Genomic DNA, 22,856 nt, shown 5'->3' on the forward strand with positions numbered 1-22,856 from the left:
TCTGCTTTACCCTCTGCTTGTCAAACACCACAAGGAGAACTAAGAGTAAGATGAGTTTGTTTGATGAGCGTGTTTTTCTTTGAAAACCAATCAGACCCACTTCTTCTCTTATTTCATCCGGACCCTTTATAGGCCAGGCCACCTGGTTTAGTCACTTCAAAGTTTCGGTGAATGCAGTATGCTGACATAAGCTGCGATGCATAACACAGAGAACATGAATGTCCGTGTATTTGTATGTGCGCCCCCGTTCTTGGTGATGAAGAACAGGCCTCCGGGAAAACATGAGGAAATAACAGTTATAGCCGCCGTGGGTATGTTTGGATACAGTACAGACATGGAAAAAATGTGTAAAACAGGCATTGGCACTCATGCTTTCAAGCCAGAAATGTAACTTGGCTGATGCACTTTGACTAATTTCAGTGAGTGGATCAATTCTTCAGCAAACAACTGAACCATGCAACAATAAAATTCCAGCTGAACTGGAAAAGCAATGAGAATACAACTGAACAAATACTAATATTTTATGAGACTGATAAAAAAAAAGATATTTCCAAGGATTTTTTTTCTTTTCTTAACGTGTGTTAACAATTTATAGTCAATGTTTGTGAAATATGGACATGAACCTTATAATTGTGTATGACAAAATACACAATATCTATTTGGAATGTGACGTTCCAAATTTCAGAAAGGAAAACAGCTTTGTAGCAGAAAGGAAAAACAATTCCTTATGTAGTTTGCACTACAAAGTAGAACTTGTGGTATATAATGTATGAACCTCATCAGACAGAGTGGAGCTAAAAGTTGAAAAAAAAAAAAACACTACAAAAAAACATGAGATCGGAAATAAACTGAAGGGATTCTGAGTTTATAAGTAGGTTTAAACATATTTTGTACATTAAATTATTATGTAGGTAAACATTTTGTATTCTTTGTGATTTGGTAATTAAAATAAATAAATAAATAAAATAAACATAAATACTGAATTTCTAACTGGATACTCCCTACTCCTGATCCAGCAACAAATTCATTGAAGAAAAAAAGAACACCAAAATCCAACCAAAGTATTCTCCACTGGCATATGACTCTATTTTAATTTTTAGAAAGATTTCACAAACGTCCAATAATAGGTTTTTGTATGAAAATGTTAACTATGGCTGGATTGTATGGCGTATGCAATCATTCCACTTCCATGAGTTTAGCCATGGATAGATTTTTTTTCTTCTTTCATAGAAAAACAAAACAGATCAGAAAGTGCCATAGAAAAAAAAAAAAACTAAAATTATTTTCAATGGAAAATCAATTGTTTCAATTAAACATACCGATTACGTAGATATATACTATTTTCTTCCACGAAAAAAAAAGGAAACATAAAAGAATTTGCCAGCCTGTCTGTTCTTTCTCAACAACTGTTCCGTCCATCAACTTCAATTACAGCTGCTGCGTTGCCGTCATTCAAAAGAATGATGGTTTCATTTTTGGAATAGCACTGGAAGTTATTTAGAATGTTGTTAGAAACACAAACCATAGTTCAAACAATGGTCTTGTATATCAAAAACAATTTTTTAAAATGCCATCTTAGGTTACCAACATTGCTCTATCGCTTTGTCTCTTAACTTGTCCGGTTAGATAAAATACAGACAGGATGTGACGTGTTGCATTATTATTTCAGTTTAGTTAATTGTGCAAATTTAGGAAAAATGTCATCTCCAGGCACTTTACAAAAGCTAAATAATTAACCTACATATAAAACTTGATTTAGCCACTCAAATTCACATTAAGTTACATTCATTCTAATTTGATTCTAAGGCAAATTCAATTTATAAAGTTTAGATAAAAAGATCCCCAGCTGATTGAATCAGGTCAATGACTTTACAGCACTACCACATAATAAGGAAGCATGTGGTAACAGTGGGAAGAAACAATTTCCTTTCAACAGGAAGAGACCTCCGACAGAGCCTGGCTTAGCTTGTCATCTGGCACACTAGATTGGGATTTTTAAAAGAATGCAGATGCAGACAACAAACTGTTGTACCTTTTGAACAAAGATATTGTTTCTTAATTTTCAGTAGTTTTATGATTTGTCCTTTTAACATGTAAAATAAGTCGTCCTGTACTCCATTGGACCATGTGTTTGTGTAATTACTTACTCTTAGGAAGCTATCGAGGGATCCATTCTCCATGTACTCAGTGACAATCATAACGGGCTTACCTGGAAATTGAAAACTTCTGTTAATGGTTATAATTTATACAAACACAGATTGTCACACTACCATAACATTTGTGGCAAAGATTTATTAGCAGAAATGGGAAAAGTTGAATTTATTCAACAGTGTGGTGAGTTAAAGTAAAGTAAAACTAAAAGCCCATTATGGGAACTAGACTGAAGATGCCCAATATTTTTTTTAATACAAGTCTCGGTTACATCTTGTCACAGGTTTCCTATAGGTCAGATGTTAAAGTGAAACATGTTTATTTCTTTGGGTCATCTGATTGTAAAACCATGCTTCCTTGTGCCATCTGTATTTGATCAGTCATTGGCCAGGGAATGTTAGGAAATTGCAGGGAATGTAAAAACATAAAAAAATCTTCAGATTACCCAGATGTTGACTGAAGAGAGTCAGAGTAAGGACTTTTTTGTGTCCCAGATACGTTCTCTGTACGTCACTCTTGACTTAACTGTGGTTTGTGCTTCTTCTCCAGTTTGATTCTGATTTATGTGCCCTCCTTCCCCCTTTTTATTTCTGACCTACCTTTCCTTTCTTACCCTATCCCTCGATCTCTTCTCTAACCCTCTTTTCTATATTACTGAGAATATCTTTTTTTAAAGGACAAAAGTCGAGTCTTTTGTGTCATTTGTTACAAAATTTAACTAAAATAAGAATAAAAGAAAATAGCTGTAGTATACGGAAGAGGATTAGGGCCACCAAAAAAAAAAAAAAGAATTCTGACTTTAAAGTCAGAATTCTTTTTAATACTACAAATGCAGTAATAATGTAGTAATAATATTATTTAATCCAAATAAAGCAAAAACATCATACTTTGAATAAATTAATATTCTATTGAAAAAATATTATCCAGATTAAATTTATTGTAGTAAAATTGACCTATGTCTACAAATTACTGTGGAATTACTAAAATGTAGTTTTATTTATTTCCTATTAAACCCTTTTAATTTAGACATTACATTTGTATATTTTTGTTTCTGTGACTATTTAATTGAGAAGCATGGATTTTGCCAGAAATTTCAAAACTTTCAATAACAATTATAGTAAAACATCTCATCATTCAACTAGAGCTGGTGTAAAACAACCTCCGCCCACACCCACTTCCTAAAAGGCTGTGATGGATTGTTCCCTTTACCAACAAATGACTTTTATAGTGGCCGACAGGAACACACACTCACACGCATACTATCCTCCTACTTGTCCTCCGCCCTCTTCCCTTCCCTTTTTCTCTCTATTCTCAACTTTGGCAGTAAAGATAAAGGCCCCAAGGCCCCTTTGTTCCGTCAGCTAAAGTGCGAGAGTATGTGGGCAAATGCAGATGTGTGTATAGCGGTTTGAAAGAGAAGAAAGCACATGTGAACATGTGTGCGTAAGCGCGTGTGTGTGTGTCTGATCCTGCAAACATGCAGCCCATGGATCAGCCAAAAGCAGCAGCAAGGTAAATGGGGTGTGAAAGTCTCAGGATTATTAAGAATTAACAGGAGCAGCTTAATAAATCACCCTCCAGCTGTGTGTGTTTGGGCATTTAGGTGTGTGTCTGCGTGGGGAAGCATATCAAATGGACCCTCTAAAAGTAGGCCCTGCGCTTGTGCTGCTCTGACTTATGCACATGTGTTCAGAACATCTCTACAAATGTCATATGCACACACACATGCACCCGATGTGTCTTCCAGTCTTAATGTAATAACTGAAACTAGTTGTGACAGAATTCAATGCTGGTTCATTAACAGCAGAAAGAGAGACATCATTCTCATCATACATTCGGTTACAATTTAATATAAAAAGATCATCAAACATAAAGGTGTGTGTCAATTAATTAGAAATCAGTGAAAAATCTATCTGTTTCAACAATTCAGTTGAAAAAATGTGGTGGTTATGAGTATTTCTTTTTCCCAAATATGAAAACTACACAACAAAAATGTTGTGATATTGCCTACACAATCCTCGAGGAGACAGTTGACTTGATCATTTTCCAGCAGACAGTCAGTGATACCCACCAATAGCAGGATAAGCCACAAAAAGTTGTGGTTTGAGAATCTGGTTGTTCACAGTGTGCGGTATCTTAAAATGTTTATGGAAAGTTGAGTGGAAAAAAGCAATTTCCCATCCATGATTCTAAAGCAAAGCCTATTCAAGATTTCGGGGGCAGTTCATGAGCCGACGGTTTATCAAAATCCAGATGAGCAAAAGCCGACCACGGTAGCCTCATAAGGTTTTCATCTTTATCTCAAACCACATTGAAGAGAGTGCATTTCTGTATTTAAAAACCCTTTTCACTGGCCTGATATTACATTTTTCTAAAGATGTTATTTTTCTTTAATGTGGGAGTTTTAACCAAAATTAACAGAATTAAACACTTGACATATCACTCTATGTGTAAGTACTCTGCTTACAGAGTTTGAATCTAGACTCCAGAGTGGTTCAGTTAGCTCTGGTATCAAGAAGGTTTCACACCATGCTCAAAGTTTTGCATGAAGTTTTATTTCTGTGTTATTCTTGCAAAAATTAAATGCAGACGGTGATAAGAGTCAAGTATGTGAAATCAATTTCAAGAATCAGCTAAGGAACCAAGTTTTGTTTAGATAGGGAAAATCAGGGAAAGTAAGAAAAAGAAATAAACGTTAGATAAAAAAATCTGAGAAAGTAAAGTCAGAGAAATTTCCTCAGGTATTTTAAGAAAAACTGTAGCGGTTGAACTACTTAACTAGGCAAGTGCCGCAGGGATAGTAAGAGGCCAGGTCTTTTTCTTAGCGGCAAAGTTCAGACTCATTATTTTCCTCTTTCTTCAGTCGTTTCCTTTTAAAGAGGTCTTGTGTGTGCTAATGATGGTCTTATAAAGAGGCCCAGAGGGGTGCAAGTCAGAGATATGGATTTATGGATTTAATGCTTGTGCCTGACACAGACTTTGATCAGAGCACATTGATCTGCAGAGATTTATACCACAGCAGCTCAGTAAAAGTCATTGCTTTTTACACAGAAGTGTCGGGGATTTGTGGAACCATTTGTCATAGACAATTGCAAATCCACAATTGGTCTAAAAAATAACAGACCAAAAAACAATAATCCTATCCTCGTAAGGAAAATATAGAAACCACGTCATTTTCTGGTCAATGTGTTTTCTGTTTGCAAAATGTTTCTTCAAATAATAAACAAAATATTTAATTGACCTGAATTCTGGTTAATCCAACATACTATACCTTACAAAAATATTTGTAACCTGGAATATTTGTAAATTTTGTAACAATGCCACCACAAACATAATTTCTTTCCAATGTTCTGTCAGCTCTGACCAGCTCCTCCATATCATGATGCTGCCACCACCATGATTCATGGTGGGGATGATTTATTCAGGGAAATGTACAGAGTAAACTTTCTTCCAAGCAACATTTTGCATGCGGCCAGAACTTTTGAATGTAAATGGACCAATGGATCTTCTTCTACGTGTTTGCTGTGTGCCCCACTTGAATGAAAAGCAAATGCACAGCCATATATTATTTTACGGTAATTTGTGGAACAATTCACACTGAAAAACATTTTTTTAATATGTGTTTTTTGCACTCCTTGTTCACGTGTGTGATTTTATACTACTATCCTGTTTGAAAAGAAACTAAATAAAATAAAATTATCCTTTTATATTTTTGCTTTTACTTTGGAAATTTGGAAAACATTGTTTGGTCTATTATATAAAATTCTGGTAACAAACACTGCAGTTAGTGATTGTAAAGTGATAAAAAATAAAGTAGAACGGTAGAACATGAAAATGATTTCTAATAGTTGTCTAATAGCTGTCACCTAATAGTTGCAGACTCAGTTTACAACTTTTATATGTATTATTTTCCCTCTACTGTGATTTTTGTTTATTACATAATATATTATAAATATTCATAGCAGTTGCATGTGCTAAAGTGAAATGTATCAGGGTTATACATTACTTTGCATGTTTCCATCAATGCTTTTTTTATGTGCATCATGGAGTATTGCATTAGAAAAGATTTATGAAAACAGTATAATTTGAAATAATTTACTCAGTTTCTCAAAAAGGTTTTTTTTGTTCACTTGTGGTGGTCTTTGGCTTTTCTGAAAAAGAGCTAATGCACAAAAGAGGGAGGTGGAAGCCTATTTACTGAATATGTTGTGACGTAGGAAAGTTTCCCCTCCAGAGTGGGGTCCAAACCTAAAGCTCAGAGGTGAGAACTTTCTCTGTTTCTCTAACACATGAGATCCACACTAGTTTGCAACCGTTACTTCTTGTTTACTACAGCCATGCGTAACGTCAACATCTAAGAAAATTATTCTGTGTCTAGCCTGGGTTATTTGCTCCAAACCAGCAAGTGATAGCATGCCTTTGTTTTTTTTCCCACCTTTTTGAAACATGTCAAAAGTTTGCTTTAAATTTGTGTAACAGCATGACTAAAGACTGACACTTTAGTTCCTCATTGAACAAAATTATTTTGCTCCATTGACAGAGAAAATAAATCTTTCTGTGTCTATAAATGTTTAAATAGATTATGAATGCACTTACTGCGTGTCACTACACCCTCCAGCCTGATGATATTGGGGTGATCAAACTGTCCCATGATTGATGCTTCTGCAAGGAAGTCCCGCCTCTGCTTGTCTGTGTAACCTCCTTTAAGAGTCTTGATGGCCACACAGATTTCCTTCTTGCTGGGCAGCTTTAGGCGACCACTGCACACTTCTCCAAACTCACCTACAGTTAAGATGACATACACACAACACAAATCACTTGTTTGAATGCATATAACTTTTGATTTCAATCGTCATATACATTTAACTTCTTTCTGTCTGTCTTTTCAATAATATGATTTTTGTGTTATCAATATTCAAGAGCTCGTGGAGCTTTACTTGATCTTGAGGAGATGGCTGTGTTTTGTCCATGCTAAGATAAACTGAGAAAGTCTGGGGAGAATGTGTATGTTTTTGTTAGGGAGTGAAAGCTTTTGAGGTATTCTAGCCACTTCACAGGCCCATGTGACAGACTTCTGGCTAGACTATACAGCAACTGTAGTCTGGTCATACCTCTTTGTGTTGGGTCAGAATGTGTGTTGAACCTAAATGCATGCACACCCTAAATAAGTTTTGGTGAAGTGATGTCAGAGCTGAGACGTACATATCTTTTTCTTAATCCAATACACTTATATCCAAAAGCAGCTCTGGATCAGAGAGTGTGGGTCAAACAGTGGACATGAAGCAACAGTCTGGAATGACTTAAACCAGAATAATTACAACCTGTCTAAATACCAAAAAGTGTTCCTGGTCTTTCCTGGTTTGCTTCATTCCCCTGGCCTTCCGCTACGCACAGAAAAAAAAAAAAAAAAAAAAAAAACGCAAAAAAAAAAAAAAAAACAGGCAGAGGCACTTTCTTCATGTGGTCACTCTCAGAAAGGGGATCCTGCTCTAATAAGGCTTAATTAGGAACACTCACTCCTTTCCTGTTTTAGGAGAACCATGGTGTTTAGATTTGATGCTCAGGTTTGACTTATCTATGAGGACTGGCAAACTGTGTACTTGCTTTATAACACAAGTTCACAAGTTGCCAACAAGATCAAAGTCGACTTAACAATCAGAGTGAGGCAGAGTCGAAGAAATAGGAGGTTTAAAGAGTTTTGGTTTTGTGTCCTCATTAAAGTTTCAAATTTGGAAAGTAGGCAGGATACAGATAATAGACAGCAATGTTTGCTTTTGGTAAATGTAGGGGTTCAGTTCACATTTTAAGTTCCCAAAAATAAATACCAAAATCAGGCTCCACTTACTTTTTTTTTAAAACATAAAAGGGAAGATTTGACAGTTGCATCACATATTTATTGGAGACTGTAAAGTTTAACTTATTGAGAAAAGTATTAAGTAGGTTATTGATTTAATTCTTTAAAAGCATTAAAATTCTAACCACCCCTCTAAAATAAAAGCAGCTTTCCTGATTATGGTCCAGCGTCTCATCAGGTACTATTTTCCCAGGTCATCCCATCAGGTTTGCAGTGTGAAGGTCTGATGGGACTCTATAAAGTAGTCTGAACTTGTGTGCTAGAGGCTGAATATATCAATTCTGACTGAACTCGACATGAATCATAATTGATCACTGTCCAGTCTTCACTCCTGCTCAAGTTATCAGCTTTACCATATGGGAACTGATGGGGTAAAAATAACAAGAGAGGAATTTTGTTTTATTTCCAGAATAAGGTTTATGGTATTTGCTTATGAGTAGTTGACGGTTGCCTCACATTACTTTCTGTTTTCCTGTACTATAAGTAACAAGTAGAAAGATAGATGAAAGTTAAACCAAAACGTAATATGTTTCTTATTGTTGTATAAAGATTAAATATAACTCATCCAGACAGTGCTTTGAAAATGTTGATACATGTAGAATTTAATTTATTCCTCATAAAGTACTCTTGTGCCATGTAGATTAATTATAAAGAAGTAAGAAAACAAATGGCATTAATGGTGATGTAATAAGGAGAACTTTTTCTGCATTATTAATCTTAATTTAATTGGTTCATTAGGTCATTCTGAAATCAGGGTCATGAGGAAATTTCATAAATTACACATTGCTACAATTAAAAATATTGGTGAGTACAAAGGAAGTCTAATTATAACCTAGGAGATGATTATATTCATTCTTCAACATAGTCTGGTATTACTAAAAACCTGTCCAAAACAACCCACATCTTGCATGTGCGACTATTGCAACAGTGTGTTCCCTCCATCCTACCTGCTCCCACGACTTTATCAATAGCAATGCAGGAGGCGTCAAGTTCCTTGGCAAACTCATGAACAGCCTGGCTCGGGTCTTCATATGTGTGGGGATCCACATAAGTCCTGATTCCCGGCAGGCGCACTGGAGAAAAATAAGAAGGAGGGATCAGGGATCAGTTAAATATAAAAAGGTAACTTAATGAGAAGTCTTAAACTTTAGAAGAGGGTCGCCATATGTAAACTCTGGAAAAAATAAAGAAACCACCTCACTGAACCCCACTGGTTATTCCACCAAATATTAACTTCTGAACTCTTCCTAAGTTAACACATTGGTATTGTTGTTTCTAAATATGAACTTCATTATTTTGACAATTTCTCCTTTTCTGCAAATAAATACAACATTTTTGAACTTTCAGAGACATAATGTCAGTAGTTTATAGAATAATGAAAGAACAATGTTCATTTTACTCAAACATACACCTATAAAAAGTAAAATCAGAGAAACGTTCCATTTTTAAGTGGTACCTTAATGGTACCTTAATGTTTCCCAGAGCTATAAATATATATATATATATATATGTATCCCCACCACATGCCCATTGACTGCTGGAGATAGGCACCAGCCGCCCCCGTGACCCGGCAGTGTTTGTATTGTGTTTTAGTAGTCTTGTCACGATGAAATGTATGTTTAGTAACTGACCCACACAAATTATTCACAATGTAGCAGAGTCTGTTTGGTGCCTGGGAAGTTAGGGGCTGATGCCTGGACGAAGGTTAAAGGTACAATAATGTCAAATAAACATTGTTGCTTCAAAATGCTTTGAGAAGAACAAGAAGCAAACTGTAAAAAAAAAAAAAAAAAAAAAAAAAAAAAAAAAAAAAAAAAAAATTAGAAAAAGTTAATTTTAGTTATTATCAAATGGTATTTAACATAACTTTATTAAAAGCTAAAATCCTTAACTCTAAGCTAATTCTTGTGGAAAAAGAGAAAACTAATAGATTCTTAAACTTGTGCTGTTTTTGGACACAAATACTTTTCATAATATTTTCATAATAACATAAACACATCCTTTTCAACATGGCCCAGTTTTTGTTAAAATTTTAAAATAGTTCACATGGAATAAAGTTGAGCTTAGCAACATCTGGCCTTAAGCCAGCATTGTCCAAGATGTAATCCTGCTGCTACATTTTCAAGTTCATGAAATGACAGAAACCGACACGAAAAAGACAGTGCACAGCATACTTACAGTGGCCATTGCCAAAGTGAAGTCTTTTCTCATCAGGATGTTTGGATTTGCTGCGGCAACAAAACCTGCCAATTCAGAGAGAAAAATCCAAACTAGAGCCACAATTTCCAGGAAGACTTCACCCAATGGCTCAGCCTAGAGGCTGGTGAGAGCTTTGTGTGTGTGAGAAATCAGCTCTTATAAGCCTAGTGAGGATAAGTAAGTCTTGTAATGTGCCATGGATTTACAGTGTGGTCTGTCTGAAGACTCCTGTCAGCCAACTTGAGCCACACATCTGCTTGCAACCACCACGCACACAAATACACCCAATATATGGATAGCTCAAGCGCAGATGTTTTGAATATAAATCTGTAGTGTGTGATGCATAAGGTAAATAAATTGTTTTAAAAACAGTTATTCAATTAGTAATAATTTCCAACTGAAAGCAGAGAGTAAACAAACTGATGTGATTGAAGGAGGCTACAATTTAAAATCCAGATGACTGATTGGGGACAGACCTTCCAATCAGGATGTAGAGCAGCACGGTGAGCAGTATGATGGCCACCGCACAGGAAATGGCAATTAAGACAACCTGGCTGTTCTCACTGGAGATTGAAAAGGCTGCTGAAAGAGAGTCAAGCACGTGTTTAGGAATATCAAAACACATATATCATCTGAAAAGAAGTAACATAAACAGTGCATTGTGGAAGAGTTTTTCATATTTTGTTGCACCACAACTATAAACATCGATGTATTCTTATTTGGAATTTTCCTGTTTGTTAGAGACCCACACCAGCTAACAGTTATGCAGTGAAAGAAAATTATATTTGGATTTAATTTGTTTACAAATAAAAAATTTAAAGGTTTGCTATTCATTTTATCTAGCTTCCATTAGTTATTTTTGGTGTAACTTTCTTGAATACAGTGGTTCAAGCATCACACATATAGAAACTGAAATTGTTGCCCATTCTATGCAAAACCACTCAATCTGCCTTTTTTTTTTAAATTTGGGTAGAAATCTTACCACAGATTTTCAGTAATGTCTACTGACATCCAATGACCTGGCAAACACATCAGTGTGATTTTATCTAAACCTCATTCCAGTTCCAGAAGTACGTTCAGTATTATTTTCTTGTTGGAAGGTGAACCTCCACCAAAGTTTTAAGTCTTTTTCAGCTTCTAGCAAGTTTGTCTTGTTTTTCTGAAACTGCCCTACATTTAGTTCTGTCTGTTTAATTTAGTTTCTCTGACTTACAGATGCCTAAAGCATGATGCTGCATCACCATGGTTGACTGTAGAGATTGTGCGTTCAAGACAATCTCTAGTTTTAGTTTTTCACCTCATATTGTATTTTGGGTTGAAACCAAGATGCACAACCTGTTTATAGCTATTCCTTCAACATGTTTGCTCTGTCCCCTGCATGGCTTGTGTCAAAGTGCAAGCAGAGCTTCCCAGGGCTCACCTGCAACAATGCTATTCTGTTGTCTTTCTTCCATAAAAGGCAGATTTATGGAGCATGTGACCACTAGGTTTCTTTTTTACTTGGGTTTGTAAATATTTTCTAGACTTTAAGTTGCATTGTGGATTGGATTGGTATTGTCTGAGAACCTAGCCTTGGTTCTAATTTTCCACAACTTAATAAACTTCATGTTTGGTCTTCATGATGTTGCTTGTTCTCCAATGTCCAATTGGTTTCACTGGATCTTACTTAGGTGTATCAAAGTAAATTAGATTATATAAATGTGTCTGCCAAACTTTTCAGACTTTTATTTGTACAAAAATAAATAAATAAAAAGCAACTAACCTATTTGCTTTCACCTCAAAATTACACACTACTTTATTTAGTCTGGAACTTAAAATTATATGTTGTTAGTGGTAGTGACGCAACACAAATGAAAGAAAAAGTATTGCACCGTACAACAGATTTTCGGTTAGAAAAAAATCCTCCGCATGCTAAGCTTACAGTCAGGGCTGGTTTCAAACTGGAAGCTGGGGCTGCTGGCTCCATATCCAGCGGCAGTGCGAGCTCTGATCTGGAGCAGGTAGGCTGTGTTGGGCTTCAGACCATTCAGAGTCACATTACAACCCCGAGCTCGAAGAATGGTATAGCTGGTCTCCTGTTCTTCCTGAAAGGCAGTAGAAAACGGTTGGAAATTCTGTATTTGTAATAATAATGTTCTATACTCTCTTTATGTTGGTGCCAATATGGAATATAGTTCACTTAATACACAATGTTTAGTATTGTACACACCATATGCATACCCATTTTTGAATACATGCACATGTATACCGGAAAAGGGAGGGTAGAGGATTTGACAGCTTCCTTCTCAGGTTGATGAATTATCCTTTTTATATTTTATGACTTCTTTCCTACTGATCTCTAGTGATAGGACAACAGGTAGATTTACACACCAGGTCTGCATTCAATTCATTGTTTCCAGATGTGAAATGGAAGAAAGGACGGTGGAAAAAAAGAGAACAGAGCAAAGGTTGGATGAGAAAGAGAGGATATACAACATATCCATGTGTATATTTTAAAGAGTTTTCTTAAGGACAAGACAAGACTCAATTTAGTTGTTAGATAAAGAAAATCACTTTAGACCAAAACTATTTATAACGATAACAAAAAACCAAAAGTTCGTAATGCCCCAAAGGTTCAAATTCTTTAACTTTCTTTATGTCTTAGATTATGTTGTCAGTCCATGGCCAACACAAAATTGCAAACACACTATTGTTCACCCAGTTCTAAGCAATGAAACATGGCTTTACAGATAAAAAACAGCACAAGCCTGACTTTAACCCTAATAAAAATCTATTGCAGATGACTTCATCATCAATCCCAAAACTGAGTTATGTTTGGAAATGTTGACAAACTCGTAAAAGTCAGTCAAGACCAGAACATGTCAAAGACTCTTTTTATTGACCCAATTTAATGCCAGATGTTTATTTGAACAGGCAGTCATCATAGGGTCTTCAACACACACAGACATGAACACACACAGGCCTGTGTAGTCAGTGTCCAGAGGAAGCTTCACGCTTCTTCATGGGGAAGAGCTTTAATGGTACGCAAAGCTTTTCAAACATGTACGTGTCTGAGGAGGAAACTGATACACCAGACCTGAGCTGGAACAACTTTTCATCACGACTATAAATCTTAGGCAGCCTGTCACAGGGCAGTGATTGAGACAACATGTGATCCCCTGAAAATAAAACACAGGTGTGATGAAACAACAAGCGAGGGCGGGAGACTATTTTCATCACACAATATAGACGTTTCACTAAAATCCTGTTAGGTTTAAACAAGGCCCCTGTGTTCAGCTTTGCCTTGATAGTCCAAACAAAGCTGCAGCTAATTACAGCTCTTATGTGTGCATATGCAGTCATGGATGCACAACAAAAGTCTTGTAAATACCTGTTTCAACAGGCATTCCTTTTGTTTAAGGAGTCTTAAGACTAAATAAACAGCTTCAACTCTATTGGTTTTTAAGCTATCTCTCAGCTTTTTAGATTAGAATGATAAAAAGTGCAGAAGCAGTCAGCAAAGTCTACTCCCACAAATTATGCTTTCACAAAGTGCCCTTGTGAGTGTCTTAGTAGCTGCAGAGCGCCCCTTTTCGCCAGTGGAAGCGACTGACAGATCATATAGATCATACAGGTCTACTGAAGATGAAACACATCTTTTCTTCTGGGAAGCTTTCTGGTTGGGAATTCCCAAGAATATCACCAAAGCTGTGTAGATCTTGCTACGTATGGGATAGGAAATGAACAAGACGAGGGCTCTAATATGTAGGACATTTGAGCTGGTAGTTTCATAACTGTGTAACATATAAGTAAGACATGTAGGGTTGGAAGTTATTTTAGAAATTAAAACATGTCACAGAGTGATGCTTGGCCAGAAGGATACTGCTTTAAAGTTTGACGCCAGAAATTCCTGATTAAGTGACTGCAGACCAAGAATGCAAATGCGTTAAATAGATCATCTCTAAAAAAAATCCCCATAAAATGTTTTATTTATGTCCTTTGCTGTGCCAGGTGTTCCATTAATGATCAGTCACTTTAATGAGCATTTTGTAAATTTTTCTCCTGAACTACTGCTACTTCATTAACTTTTCCACATTTTACCACGTTAGTGTCACAATTTTAAATGCAATGTACTGGGATTTAGAAGTCATTAACATTGCAACATCATGTAATGGAAAGGCAATGATAAACGGCTTACAAATTTGAATTCAAATGAAGATCTGAAAATTATGGTATCTGTATTAGTTCTGCTTTGTGTTGGTTTATCATGAAATATGTGGTTATAATGTTAAGATATTTTGGTTAAAAAAACTTATTGCGTATGCATATTACCTTATGTTTATTTTTTTCTAAAGACTATATATACACAGGTAAAACTATATATTTGTGTAGATTAAAAAAAAGAGACATTTCAACTTTTTTCACAATATAACATTAATTTAGACAAAACCTTTCAGGTTTTAGGTCAGCTACGATAATCAAATTTATTGTTAAATGCTGAAATAATCCAAAGAGATACAGAGCAATCATCATTGCAATATTCTTATCTCAAAGGACAGCTTAGAGTGAAATAAGCACTGGCAAAAACAGTCCCAGCGTTATGAGTTTGCATTTTATATGCTGATTAAATATTTAGCCAGGTGGGCAGAGTCTGGCGGAAGCAGGTGCTCTTACCAGACACATGACATTGCTCAAAATGCTAAATGTCAAAGAGTGATTGGGGCACAGAAAAAATAGAGAGGAAATAAAGAAAATAGGCAGGAAATAACATCACAATATTTACCAATATTATCACATCACAAAATTATCTAACATCCCGCTACCTTAAGTAATATGTTTTTAAATCCTCTAGAAATGCCCAGATGATGATGTTCTGGCTTTGCAAGCTTCTGATAGGTTAATTGAAAGTATGTGATTTAATTGGGGGCACGACTTTGGATAAACTTTAACCTTCATCATGAGACATCATGATACAATCAAAAGAAATCACACAATATAATATGTTTCATTCTTGTGCACAATTTCCTGATTTATACAGGTGCCATATTCATTTGTTTCCCAATTCTACACAAGTCGAAGTATCCATTATAGCGCTCAGAAAGGAGCTGGATTCTTTTTTTTTGGTGGAAAGGTGTACATCAGCCTTAGGAAATCAACAGAAGACTATGTGCAGATGCTGCCTTACACTGGAAAGAGAGTGTCATTATCTACAGTGTAATATGTCCTGAACTGACATGGAATAAAAGGCCATTTATATTGCAAGAAGCTATTACTCCAGAAGCAACATGGAAAGCCAGCTCACAGTTTGCACATGTTCTGAGAGACCTTAACTTATGGAGAAAGATCCTGTAGTCTGATGAAACAAAAAGTGAAGAGTTTGGCCATAATAACCATCATTACATTTAAAGTGAACAAGACGGATGCTTTAAAGTCTGATAACACAAGCCCATCTGTAAAGTCTGATGGGGACAGCACCATATTATTTGAGTGTTTTGCTCCAGGAGGAACGGGAATCTTGACTTTCCCAAACTACATGGCGACACTGAAAAATAACATTATGAGGAAATGTTAAAGCAACATCTCAAGATAGCCAGGAAGTTGCAATTTGGATGCAAGCATGTATTCCGATTGAACAATGATACTGATCACAATGTAAAAGTGGTGCCGCCACAACAAAGGCAACATTTTAGAGAGACAGTCAAAAAGTCCTGATCTCCATCTTAAATAATGTTTGAGAGTAACTTTAGATGGTATGAGAGAAAACAATAAACTTAACATGACTTAACACAAGTTAAGTATCATGTTACATGACTTCAAAAATAAAACAGTACCAACTGCAATAAGGAAGGGCAAAAATGCAAGTCAACAATCAGAGGAAGCTTGTTGAAGGATACCTAGCAGGTTTGACTCAATCACACAGTTTAAAAGGCAATTCTAGAAGAAAATTAATATATTCTTCTGAATTTGAAGATTGTTATAGCCAAAAAAGTGATCTTTCTTATTACGTTTAGCTTAATTTAATGTTAAATATAAGGAAACGAAAGACTCTGCTTTTTATTACATGTAAACATATGTTTTTCAACTCTGCTTTTCTATAAACTTCAACACTAAATTGAAGTATGATTTTTACAAAGAAAACTTTGTGTTAAGATTTATGCACCATGGGCCCTAATAGCTGGTATGCTCAGTGAGAATCTGCATGTTACACAAAGGGGCCTCTCTCTTTCAGTGATCTAGGAGGAGTCTTGTCTAGTTGGTTAAGTTCTGGTTTCTGGAAGGGAGAGCCTTTTGACAAGGGATTAAAATCCTTGGGTTGAATATTTATTTTTCTTGAAGGTTTTCAAATACTGGGACTCGGTGCAAAAACGTCAAGATTCTCCATTCCGTCTATCGTCTGAACTCCATAACAGTTCTGTTTTTAATTATCAAGCGTTTGCCATGGCAGTGCGTATGCTAGAATTTCAGCAATCACAGTTTACAATTAGACATGCAAAGAGATTTGACCCTTTGTTGTTAACTTTTCTTGTTTTAACATCTAAGAAAAATATATCAAAGAAGAGAACGGAGTTCAGGAAGCAAAGAGCTTCTGTCAGCTTACTAATCAAAACATAAAGGGCCACCATTGGCATTTAAGCAATATGATCTGAGTTGCACTGATGCTCACACATACACATGCACTAATACACAGAGAATAGGCCAGACTGATTAAACTTGCATCCACGGCTAATTACACCATCAAATGTCAACCTAGCACAGCATCGGCGCTGAAAGCCAGTGTAATTCGTTCTGCACTAATTTCCCTCACAGAGAAATGAGGGGCCCCACAGATGCATTTACTGTCTGCCATAAAACTTGTCTCCATTAAGGAGCTAACTGCAGAGGAGAACAGCATGAGAGATTAAGGAAAAGACAGAAATGAAGGATCAAAAATAAAAATGTGTTCAATGTAAGGGGAATGAGGATAAAACATAAAAATAAATAAATAAAGGAGGACACAAGAAAACTATACCAAATATGGTAATAAAATGGTTGCTTTAAAGTTTGAATTAAAATGAAGGCTCTCTCTTTGAGCTGAAAGCCATTTGGCTGGGTAGTGAGACTGCCAAAGTGCGCCAAATATATTTCCAAGCTCAAGTGCTGATACAAGACCTAGAAAAGTATGAGTACAGTTTCAGCTTAATATTTAATAAAAAAAAAAAAAAGAAAAAAGAAAAAACACATTCCTTGACATGTGTTTTATGAATTTAGTTAAACTTAGGGGGATGGAAAATGCTGAGCATTAAACCTTTTTCAGACATTAATAATAAAAATCACTATATTAAAAAAAATTAAAACACTGAGACAACAATCTCCCTAAGGTCAGAGCTTAAAATACTTCCATTAAATAAAGCTAGTACTGTTCAAGAATAACTTCCTGCTCTAATTGTGCTGTGTCTGCAGTGTTGTCTGCTTCACTTTCATCCACTTCCTCAGTGAGTCACTCTTGTTGTCAAAAAGATTACATTCGGGAAGCTCTCTGTCGTTTTAATTATATTATGTCATTGCATCCTGTTAAAGACTGTTGTGTACCAATGGATGGACAAAGACATAGTCGCCTTTTGACCAGTATCTCATCTCTGTCAGCTGGAATCAAGTGGACAGAACACCTTTCTATCAGTAGAAACACTAAAAAAAAACCCACATAACATTTGTATCTCAATTTTTTTGTATTGCTATTTGATATGATACTGAGTCAAAGTTAAGGCACACCATATGCCCTGAAAAAGGAGTCCAACTCGAAAAAATTTAGCTAATTTGCTACAATTAATCAAAGTCAGTCAAACCTATATAAAGTAAGTCTGACAAATGTAATTCAATTAGATGTAACAAATTAGCTCCATTTCTTATAGTTGGAGCTTCATTCTCTTTTTCCAGTGATGTTATGAGTATTTACTGTGTGCACATGGTCATGCGATGTGTCTGGGGTATGATCAAGTCTCATGGTGCTTCATGGCTATGTTATTGTGTTTGAGAACTCTTGATTTCTAAGCATAATTTTTAAAGCAATGTACACAAAAACAACACATACAGGCTTAAAACTGGTCAACACACTATTTCTTCTTGCAGCTAATTGGTCGGCATTATTTTATGGGAAATGCCATATATGAGTGTTTTCATACCTGAGGCGTTCAGGCTCTTTTAAACAAACCATAGTTAGTTTCCCTCTTTGGTAAAGTTCATTTATATAGAAATGACCACAGCAATAACACCAGACTATGGAGAAAAACAACCATGCAAGATTGTTTGGATGAGGTGATCTAAGTTCAGTTCCAAAGTTTAGAGAAGTTTGTTTGTGGTGTGAATGGGATCTGACCTCAGTCAAACAGAGCTTCCAGGTGTATACTGAAAACTTGAGTCAATGCAGTAGAATAAACAAACTCATAAACAGTGGAAAGTCTTTTTCTTAAAGCATACTAGTATGTGCTACATGCATTTAATTGCTTCCATCAGTTCTGAGTAAGAAAAATCATTTAACATATTTTTGAAAATGAAATCTAGCTCAAAAGAGGGTCTATAGATCACCCTTCCGACTTTGAAGAAACATGGACTAAAGGTTTATGTCATTAAGACCCTTTAACTATTTTCTCCACCAACCTTTTCGTAGTATTTAATCTCATAGTCCAGGATGATGCCATTGGGTCTGTCTGGTTCCTGCCAGGACAATGAGACGCTGTTTCGAGATGTCTTCTCTTTTCGGATCACTGTTACTGGAGAGGGAGCTGGGCCAGAGACATAGATAGACACAAGGTGTAGAAGGGAGAGAGAAGGTTCTGTTACTGTAAGGTTCAATGGAAGTTCAGGCCCTGGTGCCAAAAACTGTAAACTGTCTGTAGCTCCTATTAGCCTAATTTAGTTTGCTGAATTGTGAGGGTGAAACATGGGCAGAATCAAGACAGATAGATTAGATAGATAGATAGATAGATAGATAGATAGATAGATAGATAGATAGATAGATAGATAGATAGATAGATAGATAGATAGATAGATAGATAGATAGATAGATAGATAGATAGATAGATAGATAGATAGATAGATAGATAGATAGATAGATAGATAGATAGATAGATAGATAGATAGATAGATAGATAGATAGATAGATAGATAGATAGATAGATTAAAGTTATTCTAGTTTGAAAAACAAAGAATATAACCCATAGCTCTACCTATAGTTTTTTTCCTAGTACCCTTACCAGTACCCTTGTTTATATTAATATTCTTTCAACTGAGGGAGCTTCAATAATATATGATAAAATGAACAAGGCTTTAAAGACTCAAATCTCCTTCCAAACATTTCAGAAAAAACAAGAAACAAATAAATAATACAGATCCAGGAACTAGCTATCTAAATAAGTCGCTCATTGTATTATAAAGTATAGTAAAAAATATTCACTGTCTCATAGATCAAACTTTAGCCCAAATGTCATAATTTGTCTGTCAGATTTTACCGCAGTTTCTATTCTTCCACCACATTTTTGGAGGGCTTGTGATACTTTTCTGTGGACACATTGGGAACCTTTTACTTCATTGTCTCCCTCCACTGTCCTCGCCTCTTTTGGTTTGTTGAGCTCTTCTCCTTGCCAATTTTCCTTGCCAATCCTTCACCCATGCATCGCCTTGCCTCAGGGAGTTCACATGGTCCCAATCTAGTGATTCTACACATCTCTCCCTTTATCAAGCATTGCTTTCCTCCCTCATTCTGCTACTCTAGTTCTATCTCTCTCTTTTGCTTTCTTTCTCTCTCTCCCTCTGTCTTCTCACTCCCTCTCTTATTTCCCTTTTTACTGCTCTCTAATTGCCAGGCAGCTTCGGGCCCAACTCAGCATCTGAGGCATCGACTTTTAATTTTATTAGACCACAGGAAAAAACATGTTTGTCTTTGAAATGTTCAAGCCTCTCTTGATTATGATTATGTGGCCACAGAATGCGTCTGAGTGTGCATATGTATGCTTGTGTGTATTTCTGTGGGAAGTTATTTTTTCTCCTGTAATGAATCCAGATGGGTAGAATCTGTTTCTATACCCCCATGCGCCTCCTTTACTACTCCTCTCCCTTTGGCTCCGACAGCGGGGTGAGGCTGTGCTTTTTATTGGCTCTGTGGTTTATGGTGGTAATGATTTACTGAGTCTGGGTTGCTTGAAGGCAGCTTCAAGTTCCTCTCCTCCTTGTTTTTTTTTTTCCACACCCCTCTTCTATCTCTCCCTTAATGTCTATCACCAAGCACTTAAATTCCTGTCACTCTCTTTTTCTGTCTAAGGCAAAACTGTAAAAGTGACACAGCACAGAATGCATATAACGGCTTTCAAAACTGACAATTGGTGTAATTCACGTAAGGAAATGACACACAAAAATTGGGGGCAGTGGATAATGTTAGTTGATTGTGGGTACTGTAACTTTTATAAGTGTTTTTACCATTTTAACTTTTACATATTTTCTCATAATGATACCATGGAAAAGTAGGCAGTGCAGGGTATGTACCTCATACATGTGAAATTAAATGAACTTCCTTTTTACAAATAAACACCTGGAAAGTGGAATGGTCATTTTGTTTGGCCTCTGTTTACCGTGGTAATCCTATGCATGTGTAACCAAATGAGCAACTAGAGTTCATGTGTGCAATTTATATCTCAGTATTTAAAAATTGCTGTTATTTAAAAGCCTCAGAGGGGAAAAAAAAAGTATACAGCTTTTTCAAACTCAAAGAACATACAAGACAGCTCAGTGTTTGGTTATGCAATGATACCCCCAGCATTCAACTGCACAATCCATCATCTGAAGAAGGAGGTACAGCACATCTGCAAACATATCAAGACATGGCCGTCTACCTAAACTGACTTGCTGGGTGAGGAGAGCATCAATCAGAAAAGAGGTCGGCAGGCCCATAGTAACTCTAGAGGGACTTCTGAAAACCACAACTCTGGTAAGAGAATATGTCTGAGGGATTTTCACTCCATAAATGTGATCTTCGAGGGTGAGTGACAAGCAGAAAGACAATGTTGAGGGATAGCTTTAGGAAGCATCAGTGACAGAAACATGTAAGAAAGGTGCTTTGGCAACATGAGATCAATTTCAAAGTTTTTGTCCATGATGCAACAAGCTATGTGTTAAGAAAGGGTAATGCTAAACATTGCTCCAAACACCCTAGAGCTACACTGAAACATGCTAGTGGTAGAGTGATGTTGTTGGAATGTTATTCAACTCAATGAACATGAAAGCTTGTCATGTTTCTTGGAGTGATAAAAGGAGACAAATACTTGGCAATACTGGAATACCTGATAGAGACAGGAAAAGTCATGAAGCTTAGGAAATGATTCACCTTTTATTATACTTTTTGATGGTATTTTCCAACAAATTTAAAATTGTGGTCGCAAGATGAGAAAACTTTGAAGGAATTTGACTTGTGAAGGTATTTCAAGTGTTTAAAGTAATCAATACAAATATTGTGACACAAACTGCCATGTTACATTAATATAGTAGTTCAAATGAGTTTTCGACATGTATCAGTCCAAATATAATGCTCCCATGCTTCCGTGTAACAACCCTCTGTGGCAAAGTTCAACTGCAGTTACATCTCACCAACTTTATTCATGTGTGGATCACAGTTACTGTGTTGTTAGCATAGTTATGACTGCAAGTGGAGGGCAATGGAGGAGAGAGGAGGAAAGCTATCTGACAGCACCTTGACAGGCCAGCCAGGACACACTGCTCCTTCCCAGGGAAACACTTAATCCAGCTTTTAACAGCTTTGGCATCTATAGTTGTGAGTGTGTGGGCGTGTGCGTGCGTGTGTATTTGAGAAAAACTAGCAGACGGATGGGGCTGGTGCCCTGACATACCTAATCCTTGTAAACTCTCAGGGTTGATGGAAGGTGTGCAGCTGCAGTCTGAGATATTTGTTAGAGAGCAAGAGGTCTGTGTGTGTCTGTTATGAACCGTGGGCACAATGCTAAGGTGTGCGCTTTGTGTTTTTATGTATGTGCTGCCATGTAATTTAACTCTGTGTTTGCTAAGTACTGATAAAGGAGCTGATTGCTCAAACATTGGGTTGGTGTTTAAAATTCCTAGCACATGCAGGCCTCTTAGTAGTGATAAGCCTTATTCAAATCTAATATATATTCACATAAGCGGAGAATACCCTGACTAACAACACGGATTATGAAGGTTGCTAAAGAAGGTTTTAAAGCTTTACTAAATGACCTCATCGTTCTCAGTTGCATTGTTTTTTTGATACTTGATTTTTAAACCCAACTGACCTTTATCCTCATACCAGTAAATAGTTTGTCATTTCTTTGAACTCATCTTCTCTAACACTACTACACACTGAAAACACTTTTTTTTTCTTTAACACAAAAAAACAGCTAATGGAAGATGTTATAAATCCACTTGCAGCAAAAAATGATGAATATACACTTTTACTCAATGTCTGCTACTAGGAATATAGTTTGTTATTGTTTTTATATGAAAATGAAGAGAGGGGCAACAGAAGTTTGCTTTTAAATCTTGTTATCATGTAATTAAAAAAAAATAAAAAATGCAGGCATGTCCTAAATTGCAATGAAGAACTCTAAGGGTCTTCAGTGTATCAAGCTTTAAGAGGACCCAAATATAAAAAACAGAAAAATAAATTTAAGTTTCA

The 22,856-nt window shown here is 36.1% G+C and overlaps 1 protein-coding gene across 5 annotated transcripts in view; it reads right to left on the bottom strand.

Annotated features, from left to right (window-relative positions):
• The window catches only part of epha3 (eph receptor A3), a 107,306-nt gene that overhangs the window by 19,345 nt on the left and 65,105 nt on the right, over positions 1-22,856 (bottom strand). For 3 of the 5 annotated variants that reach the window (XM_044130803.1, XM_044130805.1, XM_044130808.1), the window contains 7 exons: positions 18,818-18,942; positions 12,126-12,288; positions 10,681-10,786; positions 10,184-10,248; positions 8,953-9,078; positions 6,748-6,933; positions 2,148-2,209 (listed from right to left, as the gene is read on the bottom strand). In XM_044130803.1, the coding sequence (XP_043986738.1) occupies positions 2,148-2,209; positions 6,748-6,933; positions 8,953-9,078; positions 10,184-10,248; positions 10,681-10,786; positions 12,126-12,288; positions 18,818-18,942 (833 nt within the window). The remainder of the gene's footprint in view (positions 1-2,147; positions 2,210-6,747; positions 6,934-8,952; positions 9,079-10,183; positions 10,249-10,680; positions 10,787-12,125; positions 12,289-18,817; positions 18,943-22,856) is intronic. The other 2 variants (XM_044130807.1, XM_044130804.1) reach the window with 1 other exon arrangement.

Source organism: Gambusia affinis, linkage group LG11 (genome assembly GCF_019740435.1).
Source record: "Gambusia affinis linkage group LG11, SWU_Gaff_1.0, whole genome shotgun sequence".
Classification (NCBI taxonomy): domain Eukaryota; kingdom Metazoa; phylum Chordata; class Actinopteri; order Cyprinodontiformes; family Poeciliidae; genus Gambusia; species Gambusia affinis.